The following is a 16,106-nucleotide window of genomic DNA, read 5'->3' as shown; positions in this document are numbered from 1 at the left end:
CCTTGCCCACAGTGGACACTCAATATTCACTGACTGATGTAACTATCTTCCTTCTTAAATGTATCACAACTCATCATAATAATAAAATCCAATGTCTGGTTCCTCCACTGGTTGTGGCTATGAAGCAAGGGGTTCAACAGCTCCCTTGGAAGCAGGAGTGCAAGCTTGTGAAGTTTTCTCAAGTGGCTGCAGATTTGAAACAATTCTGTCTCTACAAGGTTCAACACAATCCCCTGCTAACCAGAGTAACTTCAAGTAGGAATCCCTTCAGACCCCAGAAGGTCTGTTCCTTTTGGTAGAAAAATGAAATCTGTGGATGGTTTTCTAACCCACTTTTCATGAACCAGTGAATATTCAAAGGAGCACTACATTTGAAGCCTGTAGAAAAGCTTATCCCTAAACATATGCCATACTAAAATTCTACTTTTGTCAATCCTTAACAATCTCTCTGCATTTTCATAAATTTCTATTTCACAAGAATATGTATATTTTACATACACTGGCAGCAGCATACAACAAAATACTTAGTGTAATATATAATATGTGATAACAATTACCAAATCAAACTGATGCTACCAAAGATTCATAAAGACACTAATATGTAAAAAGAAAAAATTATTTATAAATCATGGCTGTTTTTGTAGTATCTCAACCCTATTTTCAGCCATGGATACTTTTTATTCCTTTGCCACATACAGTGGCAGTGGTAACAAGCTATCTCCTGTTTTCTGATTAGGCAACCAAACATCATGCCATTGCCTAATCAGCATGAAACAATAGGTTCCTCCTTAGATGAGCATAACCATAGGTCAGCAAAATATACAGGAAGCATAAGAAAAAAGGTAGAGTAGTTAAGTCCTTCAATGAAGTTAGTACTGAAATCCATCATATTTTGAAGAGCAAAATTAAAGAATTTTAAGAAATGTAAAGTTGAGGGGTTAAGAATATGATGTGGTGGGGCACCTGGGTGGTTCAGACGGTTAAGCGTCCGACTTCAGCTCAGGTCACGATCTCACGGTCCGTGGGTTCGAGCCCCGCGTCGGGCTCTGGGCTGATGGCTCAGAGCCTGGAGCCTGCTTCGGATTCTGTGTCTCCCTCTCTCTCTGCCCCTCCCCCGTTCATGCTCTGTCTCTGTCTCAAAAATAAATAAACGTTTAAAAAAAATTAAAAAAAAAAAAAAAAGAATATGATGTGGTGAGAATCACAATCAAGACTGAAGAACAAGAACAAAAAAGGCAACAACTAGGGTCAAAGATACTAAGGTTCAAGCTAAGGCCAGGTGACAGGGCCAGAAGCAAGCCCAGGGTAGCTATTCAGGTTGGAGCACTTAGAATGTGAGAGATGAGAGGGACCTCTGGCTGGCTCAGTAAGTACGGCATGGAACTCTTGATCTTGGAGTTGTAGGTTCAAGCCCCATATTGAGTGTAGAGATTACTTAAAAATAAAATCTTTAAAAGGGAAGAAAAAAAAATGTTAGGGATGAGGAAAACCCAAAGGTCATTCTAAAAAGGCACATGAGGCCAAAAAAAAAAAGGACAAAATACGGTCTATAAAAGATCTGATCTGAATCCAAGATGCAAGCAAGAGGGGGGCAGAGTCTGAAAGAAGTCTCATGGCAGAAACACAGAAAAAGTGGAAACTGGCCACAGAAAGAGCAAGAAGTGCATTATCTTAGCAATTCCATAGTCAACTAAGGACCAATGACAAAAGGGTTTCAATAAAAATACACTGAGCTGGAAACCCTAAAGTCATTATGACCTAAAAAGTGGTTCAGCCAAAATGAAAGGAAAAAAGGCTGAGTAGTTGTGTAATACATCTGAACTAAATGTCTGCACCGAAATCTTCCTTAGATGAACTTGGAAAATAAAATCTATTGTAACCAGGTTTGCTCAATTTCAGTGGACATTGTCTGTCTTTGCTTCAATTAACTGTGAAGGTATAAATGTTGTGATGTGATCCCCTGCTCAAGGAATGTAGAAAATAAGTATGAAGAGTCCTTGCAAAAACAAAACAGAACAAAAAACAAACGAACAAACAAAATCTCAGCCAACTTCACTCACCAATTTAAAAAATATTTAATCTACTTCCTCTCAACATGTTTTAGGTACAGAGATAAGAGCTCTTTCCACAAAGCTTATATTCTTGAGATAACAGGCAAGAAAAGTAAACGAGGTAATTCAGACAATGTGAAATTTTATGAAGAAAATTCAAAAAAGTAAACAGAGACTATTAACTGAAGGAGAGCATGTTTTTTAACATAGTATGTCAGGCCGCTCTGAAATACGAACATTCATTTGAAGACCTCGTATGAAGCTTTCCAAACCGTGGGAACAGCAAGAATCAAGACTCTCAGTCAGAAATGAGGTTGGCATTTGGAAGTAAAAGAAGTTGTGTGGTGGGAGCCTAACGATGAGGGGAAGATTAGGACGAAATAGGTGTAAGTAAATAAGAGTCTGATATGTAAGGCTCTGCAGTTATCAGCGGAGTAACGTGTTGAAGAGAGAACAGAAGAGGAGGAAATAGAGACTATCAACAACTCTTCAAAGTCCTGCTGTCCAGAGAAGCAAAGATACAGTTCAGTAGCTGAAGGGACACACTACATCAAAGAACAGTTTAGGATGGAAACACTACGGCATCTTGGGAGTGCTGATGTCAAGGATCCCACAGAGAGGAACAAAGTGATGACGCAGGAGAAAAACGATAACTATAGGAGCAATACTTTCAGAAGATGAGAGAAAATGGAATCCAGGACATTAAGTATACGAATTGGATTTTGCCAGGAATAGAGAAGCTTTATCCATTTTAACATAAGAAAAGTAGCAAACTGGGTACAGATACACGTAAGCTAGTGAGTGCCTTTAGTGGAAGAAAGAAAAGGAAACTACCCTGTGATGGCCTTCATTTTCTCAAACAACGACACGTTCTAAGAGAATAAGGTAAAGGAAGGGAGGAAAGGAGGGTTACATTGGAGATTTAAGGAAAGAAAAGGTTTGAAATGCAGATTTTCAAGAACAGACACACAAGGCAATTGTAGGAATGTTGGCAGTATTGCATATGCATTTGAAATTGAGATTATGTGCTTAAAATGAAACCAGTCAGCAAGGTTATCTCCATTTTTCTCCAGCCATGTTCAACGCTGAGGTACAACAAACAAGTCTGCCAAGTTGGACTGAAGAGGTGTTAAATTTTGCCAAGTGAGTAAGACAAAATAATACAGAAGCAAGGAAATTAAAGGCTGTTTTCAATAGAGCAACTACAAGATGGACCACTAAATCTAAACTGAGAAAGAAGGGAAAAGAATATATATGCTTTACAAAGCATGCCTTATACCCCCAAGTGGTCGGTAAGCTCGATGACAAAAACTGTGAGTTCCACACTATGTGTATCTCATCAGAAAGCACTACAGTGTAAGCCTCTGCTGACTGATTAAATGAGTCTTTCCCATATCCAGAACTCCAAATGACACAAACTCATCAGATTTACAAAACAAAACAAAAAATAAACAAAATTTTTTAAAAACAGCTTTCTAAAGATCTTGGAAGAAAAATAAATCTATAATTGAAATGTTTTAGTTCTAAAAAGCAGGTGACTGGGTTCCCATGATACTTCCATATGAACAAAGATAAACTGCTGGACATTAATCAAAGGAAAACCATGACACTAGAAATTCAACTTAACCACAATTAATTCACTTCATATGAGAAAATAAAGCCTAATAATTACTACAAAGAATCCCATCAGAGAACAACCTGTCCCACAGAATCAAAACTGCATTTCAGGCTCTTGTTCAGCAAACGATAACTAGTCAAGTAAATTGGAACTTTTACACTACTAACTACAGCATATTGCATTAAAATAATTCTAGAAGCTATCTGACCACCTGCTAAAATACTTGGTATAGGGGCGCCTGGGTGGCTCAGTCAGTTAAGCGTCCAACTTCACCTCAGATCATGATCTCTAAGCTCATGAGTTGGAGCCCAGCGTCAGGCTCTGTGCTGATAGCCTGGGGCCTGCTTTGGATTGTGTCTGCCTCTTTCTGCCCCTCCCCTGCTCACGCTCTTGCACGCGCACGCTCTCTCTCTCTCAAAAATAAACATTAAAAAAAATAAAAATAAATAAATACTTAATGTATATATATTACTTAAAGTCACTCATTTTCCCTGCTTTATCTTTTCTTTCCGAATTTAAATAATGTCAGAAAATCCTAGAGAAGACAAAACATACTTTCAGTAGGTTAGGTGAATATAGAAGTTATCAATATCACTTATACTTAAAACTTTCCAACTATTCTTTTCCTATGGCCAAATAAACAGTTTAGTCAGGTCAGTTCAGTGAAATAAAGAAAAATTGAGTCCCAGTAGCATGTTAGTAAGAAAAAGAGTTAAAAGAAAGTTTGGTTCCCAGGCTGTGCTCCCATTGAAACAGAACAAACCATTAGCAAAGAATTAAAATAGCTACGTTATCTGTAACATGAGAATACTAGACACTACTAAAGTTTTCTTTCTGTTCCAAAAATTCTACTCCTAACCTAGTGCTTTAGACTTCTTTCTTTCAAGGGCCTTTTTAAAAGGGGGTGCTGGGGCGCCTGGGTGGCGCAGTCGGTTAAGCGTCCGACTTCAGCCAGGTCACGATCTCGCGGTCCGTGAGTTCGAGCCCCGCGTCGGGCTCTGGGCTGATGGCTCAGAGCCTGGAGCCTGTTTCCGATTCTGTGTCTCCCTCTCTGTCTGCCCCTCCTCCGTTCATGCTCTGTCTCTCTCTGTCCCAAAAATAAATAAATGTTGAAAAAAATAAATAAATAAAAGGGGGTGCTAAGAGATGTAATCTTTCAATTCATAAGACTGCTACATAGTTTCTTTCTTTGGATTACAATTAACAGAAAAGCCTAGAAAAAACCAAAGACGAGTATTTTTAAGTACGGAAGAAACTAGGCCAACTAAGCCAATTACTGGTGACCCTCTCTGTCACATGCAGCTCTCGTTGCTTCACACTCACTCTTCTCACACCCTTCTCCTTGGGTTCCTCTCCCTCCGAACCTCAGACTTAAATCCCCCTGAAGGACTCTGAGGTTACTGAAACCAAACACAACTTATTTTGGAAAACAGGAGCTAACAGTTTGCCAATTCAGGTAAGAGGTTTTCTTATCTTTATATCCTCATCACCAAATTTAGTGTCTGGTACATGGAGACACCTAATCTACTCCTCTATATGTCTTGTTAGACCAGTGATTCTCACCAGTGATTTCTTTTTAGAAATGCAAAATTTCAGGTTCCACCCAGACCTACTGAATCAGAAACACTGGTAGGGGAACCCAGCACTCACTTTTTAAAAGCCCTCCAGGCAGCTTCTGATGCACACTCAAGTTTGGGGACCACTTCTAAACATGCCAGGAAATCAACTTTCTGTTCATTACTGCCAGTGGCCAAAAAAAACACAAACAAAATGCTGATTTTTCCCAGCTGCCACCAGTTACAAATGTTTGGGCCCACATGATACTGTCAGCCACTTAACTTCTGCCTCCAGCCTGCACACAAGATGAACTTCAGAGTCGAAAAACTGAGCTTAACTTATGGCTCTTAGATTTAACAGCTCTGTGACCTTATAGCTACACTTAATTAAATGCATCTGTAAAGGAGGAATAGTATCAAATACCTCCGTAAGAGATCACTCATAGAAAGGTGCCTGGCACACAGACCTTTAATAAATTTCACGTCTTTTCCCTTTCTTCCCTGCCACCTGTACCAAGTCCCTGTTACCCTCATACAGACAATGCTCCTGAAAAACAGCACTCTGGCTTTCCTCTGAGAACTGTCACCAATGCCTCCTATACAGAAAAACTCCCTAACAAAGTTTTCCTTCTGGAAAATACTGTAGGAGGGAAATGAAATATTAAGAGTTCTACAGAACCAGGGGCACCTGGGTGACTCAGATCTCACAGTTCAGGAGTTTCAGTCCACGTCAGGCCCGCACTGACAGTGTGGAGCCTGCTAGGGATTCTCTCTCTCCCCCTCTCTCTCTGCCCCTCCTCTCTCTCTCTCAAAATAAATAAATAAACTTAAAAAAAAAAAAGTCTTACAGAACGATATACAGAACAGCAATTCCAAAAAGGTAGTCCAAAAGCTAGCAGGAAAAGAAAATCACATAGAAGTGTGCACTTTCATTTAAAAAAAAAAAAAAAAAAGCATTAAATGGAACATAGGCAACTTTCTCTTAAGTGGTCAAAATAAACCACCAGTAGTAACTGGACATAAATGTGACACTGGGGCGGGGGAGGGTTAGCATTAGAAAATGCAAGAGAACTGGAATAGGTACATGACCCATATTAAAAGTGGTCCAGGCATTCAAATCTCAACTTCCTAGACTGGCGCAATACGAATGTCAAATTCTTTGTCCCAGTGTTGTCATGCTATATGTTCGGATTTGGGGTTCAGAAAAGAATATGCTCACCAGGAGAACAACATCAATGAAGTTGAGAATTTTGAGGGGATTTTACCATAAACAAGTCCCAACTTCAGCTCCTCACTTCCTCTAAATCTAACATTAAGTCTCATACTGAAATGTGTGACCCCTTGACTACTAGCCCTTTGCATAGGAATGAAAGTAGATCAGTGACTGTAATAGGTCATTATGCCCAATTATTTGTCACAGTCACCAGGCTGGAAGCATTAGTTCAACTGGCACCTTCAACTTTAATTCTTACTCCACTCGCTGACCTCTAGGATGGGACAGCCCTCTACTTTTGCTATTGTTAGAGTAACCAACACTCCAATCTGTAGGACCCAAGCGAAATTTAAGCGTTTGCACCTTTAAGGGGGCCTTTTCCCCCCCAAGAGAACTCGGAAAAAGGAAAACTAAGTAGAAGGACACCATCCTGAGCATAGTAAAACCACAAACTTTGTGCCTTGCCCTCCGGGACCTTGAATTCCAGCACCGGCAACAACCAAACAACTTCTATCCACCGCAGAGTACAGGAGTGCGATGGTTACTCAACTTTTTACGGTCAACAGTCCCCCCCACCGCTTCACGCGGCCGGACACACTGCTCCCTCCCCCCGGAACTCCAAAACGAAAGAAGCCTCCCCTTTGGCCACCTTTACTGCCTCCTCCCAGCACCACTGACCAAGTGTCTCCAGGCGCCAAGCGAGGGTCCCAAGCGAGGCCGGGGCCCGACGGCTGCTCCAGACTCCGCGTCCCAGGACACTCCCGAAGTCGCTGCCGGGTGCCCCGCTCCCCTAGACCCCCTCGACCCCCTCCGGTCCCGCTCCTCCCTCCAAACCCGCCGTCCCCGCCCGGCGGCCCGCCAGTCCCACCACCCCGTCCCCGGACAAACCCGGAACCCAGCGCCGGCCCCCGCCCCGGGGCGGGCTCAGGCCCAGCCGGTCCGCGCGGAGTCCCCGATGCCCGCCCCGCGGCCCCGGCCGCCGGAAGACTCGCGCCGGGACGCAGACGGGGTAGCGCCAGGGGGCTTGGCCCGGGCGCCCGCTTCCCCGGCCAGAGCAGGGAAGGACTCACCTTCGTACTGCAGGTCCACCAGGACCAACAGGAAGGGGAACACCGAGCCCAGCCGGCTGGTCACAGAGCCGGGGGCCACCATGTCCAAGGGCGCGGACAGTAAGGAGGAGAGAGGGTGCGGGGCCCACCAGCCCCGCCGGCGCTCAGGGTGCAGCTGCGCCCGCCCGCCGTCGGCTCTCGCTCAGGCCTAAGCCGCAGCTGGCGCCCAGGAGAGGAAGGCAGCGGTGGGCGGGGTCCGGGCGACGCTACGCCCCGAGCGCCGCCGCCGCCCAATCGCCTTCTTCCTGGCCCCGCGCCTACCGGGCTCGCCGGGATCGTGGTTCGCGCTGATAGGCTGCGGGGGCCGCCGCCCCGCCCCGTCTCTGATAGGACAACGTGGAGGCACAAGACGAGGCTGCGTCCGCTGGTCGTGGAGCTGTCAGGGAGCTCCAAACAGCCGCGGCCGGCGGGAGGGAGGCGGCCGGGGCGGCTGTGTGGCGGCCGCCGAGTCCGCATGCGCAGGCCGCGGAAGCCTTTTAGGGTCGCTCCGGGAGCCGGAGGTTAGTGAGGAGGAGGTTTTCCGGTGTGCTGTTTGGCCAGCTAGGTGAAGCCGCCGCGCCCGCAATGAGAAGGCCAAGCCAGGTCCCAGGAAGTCCGAGCGCCTGGAGTAGAGGTCTCGGAATGGACCGGCGAACTGCAGGATTCTCAGAGCCTGCTACCTCCAGCCGAGCGTCTGGGAACGAGTACAGACTCCTCTGAAGAGTGCTCGAGAAACGGCCAGAGGCCCGGGCTCGGTAGAGGAGGGTGAGCTGGTGGGGCCGGGAGCATTTCGGGGACAGCCGGGCAGAAGTACGTTAGTGACCCGAGGCCCGCGAGAATGGTTTGGAAGCCCGGAACCCCCTCCCCACCACTGGCCAGCGGACCAGCGTGCCCAGAAAAGAGAACAATTCTGGAAGATTCTGTGAAGAAACAACCAGGGAGGCACAGCTGCTAAGAGAGCAAGGGGGTCTGGAGAGTGTAGCCAACGTCAACCATAAGGGGGGTGAGGGGGGAGACCTGTTAGAAAGGATCTTGCATCATGTCCTCATCAAAGGAAACTCAGCAAGAGAGATAGGAAGCTGAACAAGATAAGATTCAAGTTACTCGCTTTAGCGTTAAGTTTTGTTCAAAGCCACTTTCTCTGGTGTCCCCAACACAATCCAGCTCGCAAGCTGTACATCAGTGATGTTTTAGGTGGAGTACAACAGTAATGCTGTTCTGTGTTTATTGTCAAGCATAAACTTCTTACTTTACCAATAAGTATACAACTGAGTATTAAATAAATAAAACGTTCATGTAATATTGATAATAGATGAATCTTTGGACAGTTGTAATGAATTAATATTGGTTTTTTTAAACAGCTGTGTGGCCACCCCATGTTCATTGCACCACTACTTACAATAGCCAAGACATGGAAACAATCTAAGCACCATTAACAGATGAATTAATGGATAAAGAAAATGTGGCATGCCTGCATGAGTATTATTTAGCCATAAAAAAGGAAATCCTGCCATTTGCAACAACATGGGTGGACCTTGTGAGCATTATGCTAAGTGAAAGAAGTCAAAGAAAAATAAATACTATATGATCTTGTATGTGGAATCTAAAAAACTCAGATACAGAGAACAAATTGGTGGTTGTCAAAGGTGGTCAAAAGTTTCAAACATCCAGTTACAAGATAAGTCCTGTGAATATAATGTACAACATGGACAGTATAGTTAATAATACTGAATTTGAAAAAGTAACAATACCGTATTGTATATGTGAAAGTTGCTAAGAAAGCAGATGTTAAAAGTTCTCATCACAAGAAAAAAATTGTAACTATAGTGATGGATAGTAACTAAACCTATAATTATTTTGTAATATGTGCACATATCAAATCATTGTACACCTACAACTAATACAATGTTATATGTCAATTATAGCTCAATAAAAAAATGTAAAAACTGGTACAGTTCTATGCCTTCTGATTTTTGATTATATGAAATTAGTGATAAAATGTTTTACATACAATGGGTAAACTTCAAAACAAACTTTCTAAAGTGAATTCTAATAGTCAATGTCTTTATAAAGGTTTCTTGTGAAAATATGATAACAAATCATAAGGACTTTATTTTTTCCAGATTTTATGTCTATAGATTTATATATATGAATATCTAGATATCTAAATGTTTAAATCTAATATACTTATAGATATTAATATCTATCTCATATCTAAATTATATCCTTACATCTAACTCCAAGCATAGAAACAATTGCATTTAATCTTATAAACACAATAATTAAAGGACAGATAATGTCAAAATGGACAATAAAGGAAATAACGTATCAATTACAAAGCTGTCTACATGGTATGATGAACTTCCTTTTGTGGCCTGGTGATTTCAACAAAGATGCCAAGACAATTCAATGGGGCAAAGGTAGTCACTTCAACAAATGATCCATGTGCAGAAGAATGGAGTTGGACCCCTTCCCTACTTAGACCATAAAGTATAAAATCTATAAAACTCATAAAAGAAGATAGTAGTAAATCTCCATGTTCTTGGATTAAGTAAAGGGTTCTTAGATACAACACCAAAAACACAAGCACAGAGGAATAATTAAAGGGGATTTCATAAAAATTTAGATTCCTTGTGCTTCAAAGCACACCAAGAAAATGAAAAGACAATACACAAGATGGAAGAAAAAAATGCAAATTGTAGATTTGATAAGGGAATTGTATCCAAAAAAAAAAGTGTATATATATATATATATATATATATATATATATACATATATATATCTATATCCTTTTACAACTCAAGAATAAAAAGACAACCCAATTGAATACGCAAAGAATCTGAATAGGCATTTTTCAAAAGAATATATGTAAATGGTCAATAAGTACATAAAAAGATAGTCCAAATCATTAGCCATTAGGGAAATTCAATTCAAAACCACAATGAGGTACCACTTCATACTTGATAGAATGGCTATAACCAAGAGTTGGTGAGGATATGGAGAAATGGGGATTTTCACATATTGTTATTGAGAATGTATAATGGCACAGCCACTTTAGAAAACAAACATCAAAATGTTAAATCTCCACTTACCATATGACCCAGCAATTCCACTCCTAGATATATAGTTAAGAGGATTGAAAACATGTTCACACAAAATCTTGTTACACGGACATTCCTAACTTACATAATCAAAAGTAGAAACAGTTCAGGTGCCTATCAACAAGAGAGTGGGTAAACTGTGCTAAATCCATTCAAAAAAATATTGTTTGACTATAAACAAGGAATAAAGTACTGATACACGTTACAACATCAATGAACTCTGAAGAAGATTATGCTAAGTGAAAAAAGCTGGTCACAAAAGGCCTCAAATTGTAGGCTTCCATTTATGTGAAATGACCAGGATAGATAAATCCATACAGGCAAGATTAGTGGTATCCCAGGGCTGGGAGTAAAGAATAGGGAGTGACTACTAATGTGGATAGGGTTTCTTTCGGGGGGTGATGAAAATATTCTAACATTAGGTAGTGGTGATGGTTGCACATATCCATGAATTTACTAAAAATAATTGTACACGTTTATTTTTTTGGTTTTCAGAGAGAGCACATGTGAGCAGGGGAGAGGGGCAGAAGGAGAGAGAGAAAGAATCTTAAGCAGGCTCCATGCTCTGCACAGAGCCTGACACCAGGCTCAATCCCATGACCCTGGGATCATGACCTGAGACTAAAACAAGAGTCAGACACTCAACCAACTGAGCCACCCAGTCACCCCTAACTGTACACTTTAAATGAGAAAATTATAGGGGCGCCTGGGTGGCTCAGTCGGTTAGGCAGCCGACTTCGGCTCAGGTCATGATCTCGCAGTCCGTGAGTTCAAGCCCCGCGTCGGGCTCCGTGCTGACCGCTCAGAGCCTGGAGCCTGTTTCAGATTCTGTGTCTCCCTCTCTCTGACCCTCCCCCATTCATGTTCTGTCTCTCTCTGTCTCAAAAATAAATAAACGTTAAAAAAAAATTTTTTTTTAATGAGTAAATTATATCAATTATAATTCAATAGAGTTCTCTAAAAAAAAAAAGTAAAAGGATGGAAAAAATATTTATCATGCAGATACTAATCAAAAGAAAGACAGCTGGGGTGGGTATCTAAAGTAGGCAAACCTATAGAAACAAAGTGGAATGGTGGTTCTCAGCAGTTTGAGGGAGACAGAATGGGGAGCTGTTGTTTCAGTTTTACATTATGGAAAAGCTCTATTGCATAATAATTGTGAATATACTTAAGACTACTGAACGGTACACTTACAAGTGGTTAACATGGGGCCCCTGGGTGGCTCAGTCAGTTAGGCCTTGGTTTCAGCTCGGGTCGTGATTTCATGGTTCCTGGGATTGAGCCCCGCATTGGGCTCTGTGCTGATAGCTTGGAGCCTGCTTGGGATACTCTCTCTCCCTCTCTCTCTCTCTGCTTCCTCCCCCCTGCCAAAATAAATAAATAAACTTTTTTTTTCAAGTGGTTAGAGGCATCTGGGTGGCTCTTGATTTTGGCTCCGGTCATGATCTCATGGTTCATGAGATCAAGCATGTCAGGCTCTGCACTGTCAAGAAGGGATTCTCTCTCTGCCCTTCCCCTGCTCATGTTCTCTCTCTCCCTAACCTCCAACTCCAGGAACAACCTGAAAAGGCTTCCTTAGCATGCGCATGTGGCTTCATGGGTTCAAGCTCCTCATCAGGCTCTGTGCTGGCAGAGCAGAGCCTGCTTGGGATTCTCTCTCTCACCCCCTCGCTCTCTGCCCCTCCCCCACTCATGCTGTTTCTGTCTCTCTCAAAGTAAAAATAACTTCTAAAAAAGTGGTTAATATGGTTTATTTTGCTAGACCTTTTTTACCACAATTTTTAAAACGTACTAAATCTCAGGACAGCTGTGGAAAAAGACATTTAAAAAAAGAAAATGCTGGGGCGCCTGGGAGGCTCAGTTGGTTGAGCGTCCGACTTCAGCACAGGTCATGATCTCCACCTGTTTGTGAGTTCGAGCCCCGCGTCAGGTTCTGTGATGACAGCTCGGAGCCTAGAGTCTGCTTCAGATTCTGTGTCTCCCTCTCTCTCTTCCCCTCCCCTGCTCATGCTCTGTCTCTCTCTGTCTCTCAAAAATGAGTAAGTGGAAGGAAGGAAGGAAGGAAGGAAGGAAGGAAGGAAGGAAAGAGAGAAAGAAAGAAAGAAAGAAAGAAAGATGCCAGAAGACTGATTAATATGGGACAAAGTAGAATTCAAAGCAAAACAAAATGACCAGGGATAAAGGGGGACGTTACAAATGATAAAAGGATCAATTCAATGAGAAGACATAAAAATTCTAGAGGATATGCACCTAACAACAGATCTTCAAAATACACGAAGCTAAAACTAACAGAACTGAAAGGTAAAAGAGAGAAATTTATAATTTTAGTTGGAGACATTAATACTTCTCTCTCAGTAATACATAGAATGAGTACACAGAATCAGCAAGGAAAATCAGAAGAACTGTTCATTAACCAACTGAATCCATCTGACATTTATAGAACACTACTGAATACACATTCTTTTTAAAAAAAAAACGTTTATTTATTTTTGAGAGAGAGAGAGAGAGAGAACGTGGGCAGGGGAGGTGCAGCGAGAGGGGGGCACAGAGGATCCAAAGTGCAGAGATAGCAGAGACAGCACAGAGCCCGATGTTCTCTCAGCAACTGTGAGATCATGACCTGAGCCAAAGTCACACATTCAACCAGGTGCCCCACAAATACACATTCCTTTTAGGTGCACATGGAATATTCGCCAAGATAAACCATATCCTACATCATAAACAAAACTTAACCAATTTAAAATAATTGCAATCATAAAATAAAAGAACTCATTATATAAAGTATGTTCTCTGACCATGATACAACTAACCAAGAAATCAATAACAGAAAGGTAATAGGGAAATCTTCAAATATTTCTAAACAACACACTTCTAAGTAACCCATGAGTCAAAAGGGAAGCCTCAACAGAAATTAGAAAACATTACAACTGAATAAAAAAGAAAATACAACATATGAAAATTTCTGGGATACAGTTAAAGTACACAAATTCCAACACAGTTCCTATGAAACTCCCTATGAGGCAACTCCTGTACAGCTCCCTACAAGTAGGCAATAATGTATCCAATGTCTTCTGGTTGTCCAGGCATAGAAAGAAAAATAGAGCTTGAATCCATGTGAAATGAACACATGTCATTTACACTTCATTGGCCATAACTAGAGACATGACTCCATGTAACTTCAAAGGCCCTGGGGAGTTTGTTGGGGCACCCACACAGTTGACAATCAGTGTATCTGATTCAGTGAGCAAGAGTGATAACAGAGTTACCAGTCAGAAAGTTTTATAGCTCAAGGTGGTAATGGCCAAGATGGAAAGAAGTGGTAGGATTTGGAATCTACTTTGGAGGCGGAGCCAACAGGCCTGCTGATGGACGGAGGGCAGTAAATGAGGCCTCATTTATGAAAAGGAGCCAGCCACTTTAGGAGGCTCACAGAGGAATAGCAAATACAAACCTACTTGTCCACCCAAAATGGAACTGCAAAGTAAAAATTCAAAACATATCAAGAGCTGTCATGCCAAGAAAGACGGGCAACAAATCAACAACGGAGGCTGAACTCACAGAAGAGGAAATTAACTTTATAGACTAAGGATGCTTTATAGATATAAATGCAAGAAATATAAGAACATCCATACAAGACACCCAATACAATACATCCGCAAATGCAAGAAAGGAAGTACAAAATAGGCATAAACGAAATGAGAACAGGAGGATATAAAAAAAAATAATTGTGTTAACTTCCTAGGGCTGCCATAATAAATTGCCACAAACTGTGTGCTTTAAAAACAACAGAAATTTATTTTTCTTATAGTTCTGGAAACCAGAAGTCCAAAATCAAGGAGCTGACAGGGCCATCCTCTCTCTGAAGGCTCTAGAAAAGAATCTTTGCTGGCTTTTCCCTCCTTTCTGGTGGTCCCTAGCAATCCTTGGCATGCCTTAGCCTGTAATCATCATTCTAATCTCGGCATCCACCTTTGTGTGGCATTGTTGTGTGTGTCCTCTCCTCTTTTTCTTCACCGATTACATCTACCAAGACCCTATTTCCAAAGAAAGTCACATTCTGAGGCTCTGAGCAAACTAGAATTTGGGGGTAAGAGGAATTATTTAACCCACCACAATAATTAATAAATAATCTTGGAAATTAAAAAAAAAAAGATTAGTCCCTGAAATTTAAAACATACCGCTATCAGAAACTCAGACCAGGCACACACAAAAATCATAGTAAGGATTGGAAACCCCAGAAAATCTTAGTAAATGTGAACAAAAACTTAACAAGCTTTTCTAATACTTTATCTAACAGCTCTGTATGACAAAAAAGATGATGTCCTGCCTATCAAATAGGACCTCCTTTTTTTTTTTTCAAATCGCAACATTTACAAAAATCTACCAAATCCTAGTTCACAAAGGAAATTTTACAAATTCCTAAAAATCGTGATCATACAGGGGAACCTCGGTGGCTCAGTTGGTTAAGCATCCTACTCTTGATTTCGGCTCAGGCCATGATCTCACCTTTCCTGAGTTCGAGCTCTGAGTCGGGTTCTGTGCTGAGCTTGGAGCCTGCTTGGAATTTTCTCTCCCTCTCTCTCTGCCCCTCCCCTGCTCATGCTATATGTAAATAAATAAATAAATAAATAAATAAATAAATAAATAAATAAACAAACATTGGGCTTCGTGTGGCCCTGTAGGGTCTGCTTGGGATTCTCTCTCTCTCTCCCCCCTACCTCTCTCTAAAAAATAAATAAGCTTTAAAAAAAATTTTTTTTAATTATATCTATGTCTACTTGATGACCTAGAAATTCCATTCCTAGGCATTGGTATTAGAAAAATGAAAACATATGTCCACAAAAAGCCTTGTACAATAATGTTCACAGCAGCTTTATGTATAATAGCCACAAACTGAAAATATCTCAACAGGAGAATGAATTTTTTAAAAAATGATAAACTCATTCATATAATGACTTTAATAATATAAACACAAAGGAGTGCGTACTGTAACAATGTGACTATACTTAATAATATTGAACTGTAGACTTAAAATGATTAAGAAGGTAAACTTTTGTTACATATATACTTTTTATTTATTTTGAGAGGGAGAGAGAGAGAGATAGAGTGCGTGCACATGTGCAGGGGAGGGGCAGAGAAAGACAGAGAATCCCACACAGGCTCCATGCTGTCAGCACAGGTTCCCCACGTGGAGCTTGATTCCAGGAGCTATAAGATCATGACCTGAGCCAATATCAAGAGTCAGATGACTGAACTACCCAGGTGCCCCTTGCTATGTATATTTTACCACAATTAAAAATAATGATACAAAAGACAATTTACTGGATAATTCCATTTATATGAAAGAGTTCAAGAAGAAACAACATTAATCTATAGTGAAAAAGGCCTGAATGGAAATTACCTCTGGGTAATGGGTATTACCTGTGAAGAGTATATGGGGTCCTACATATTGGAAATATTATGTATTTTGATGGACCAC

The 16,106-nt window shown here is 41.5% G+C and overlaps 1 protein-coding gene and 1 pseudogene across 1 annotated transcript in view; one reads left to right on the top strand and one right to left on the bottom strand.

The window, feature by feature from the left end:
• The window catches only part of DNAJC3 (DnaJ heat shock protein family (Hsp40) member C3), an 89,642-nt gene extending 81,906 nt beyond the window's left edge, over positions 1–7,736 (bottom strand). The window contains exon 1 of the mRNA XM_047859385.1: positions 7,509–7,736. Within this exon, the coding sequence (XP_047715341.1) occupies positions 7,509–7,590 (82 nt within the window). The 5' untranslated portion in view covers positions 7,591–7,736. The remainder of the gene's footprint in view (positions 1–7,508) is intronic.
• On the top strand, positions 92–361 carry LOC125165909 (guanine nucleotide-binding protein G(I)/G(S)/G(O) subunit gamma-5-like; annotated as a pseudogene).
• Positions 7,737–16,106: the final 8,370 nt, after the last annotated feature.

The sequence above is a fragment of the Prionailurus viverrinus genome, chromosome A1 (assembly GCF_022837055.1).
Source record: "Prionailurus viverrinus isolate Anna chromosome A1, UM_Priviv_1.0, whole genome shotgun sequence".
Classification (NCBI taxonomy): domain Eukaryota; kingdom Metazoa; phylum Chordata; class Mammalia; order Carnivora; family Felidae; genus Prionailurus; species Prionailurus viverrinus.
This window is presented reverse-complemented; position numbering and strand designations above follow the sequence as displayed.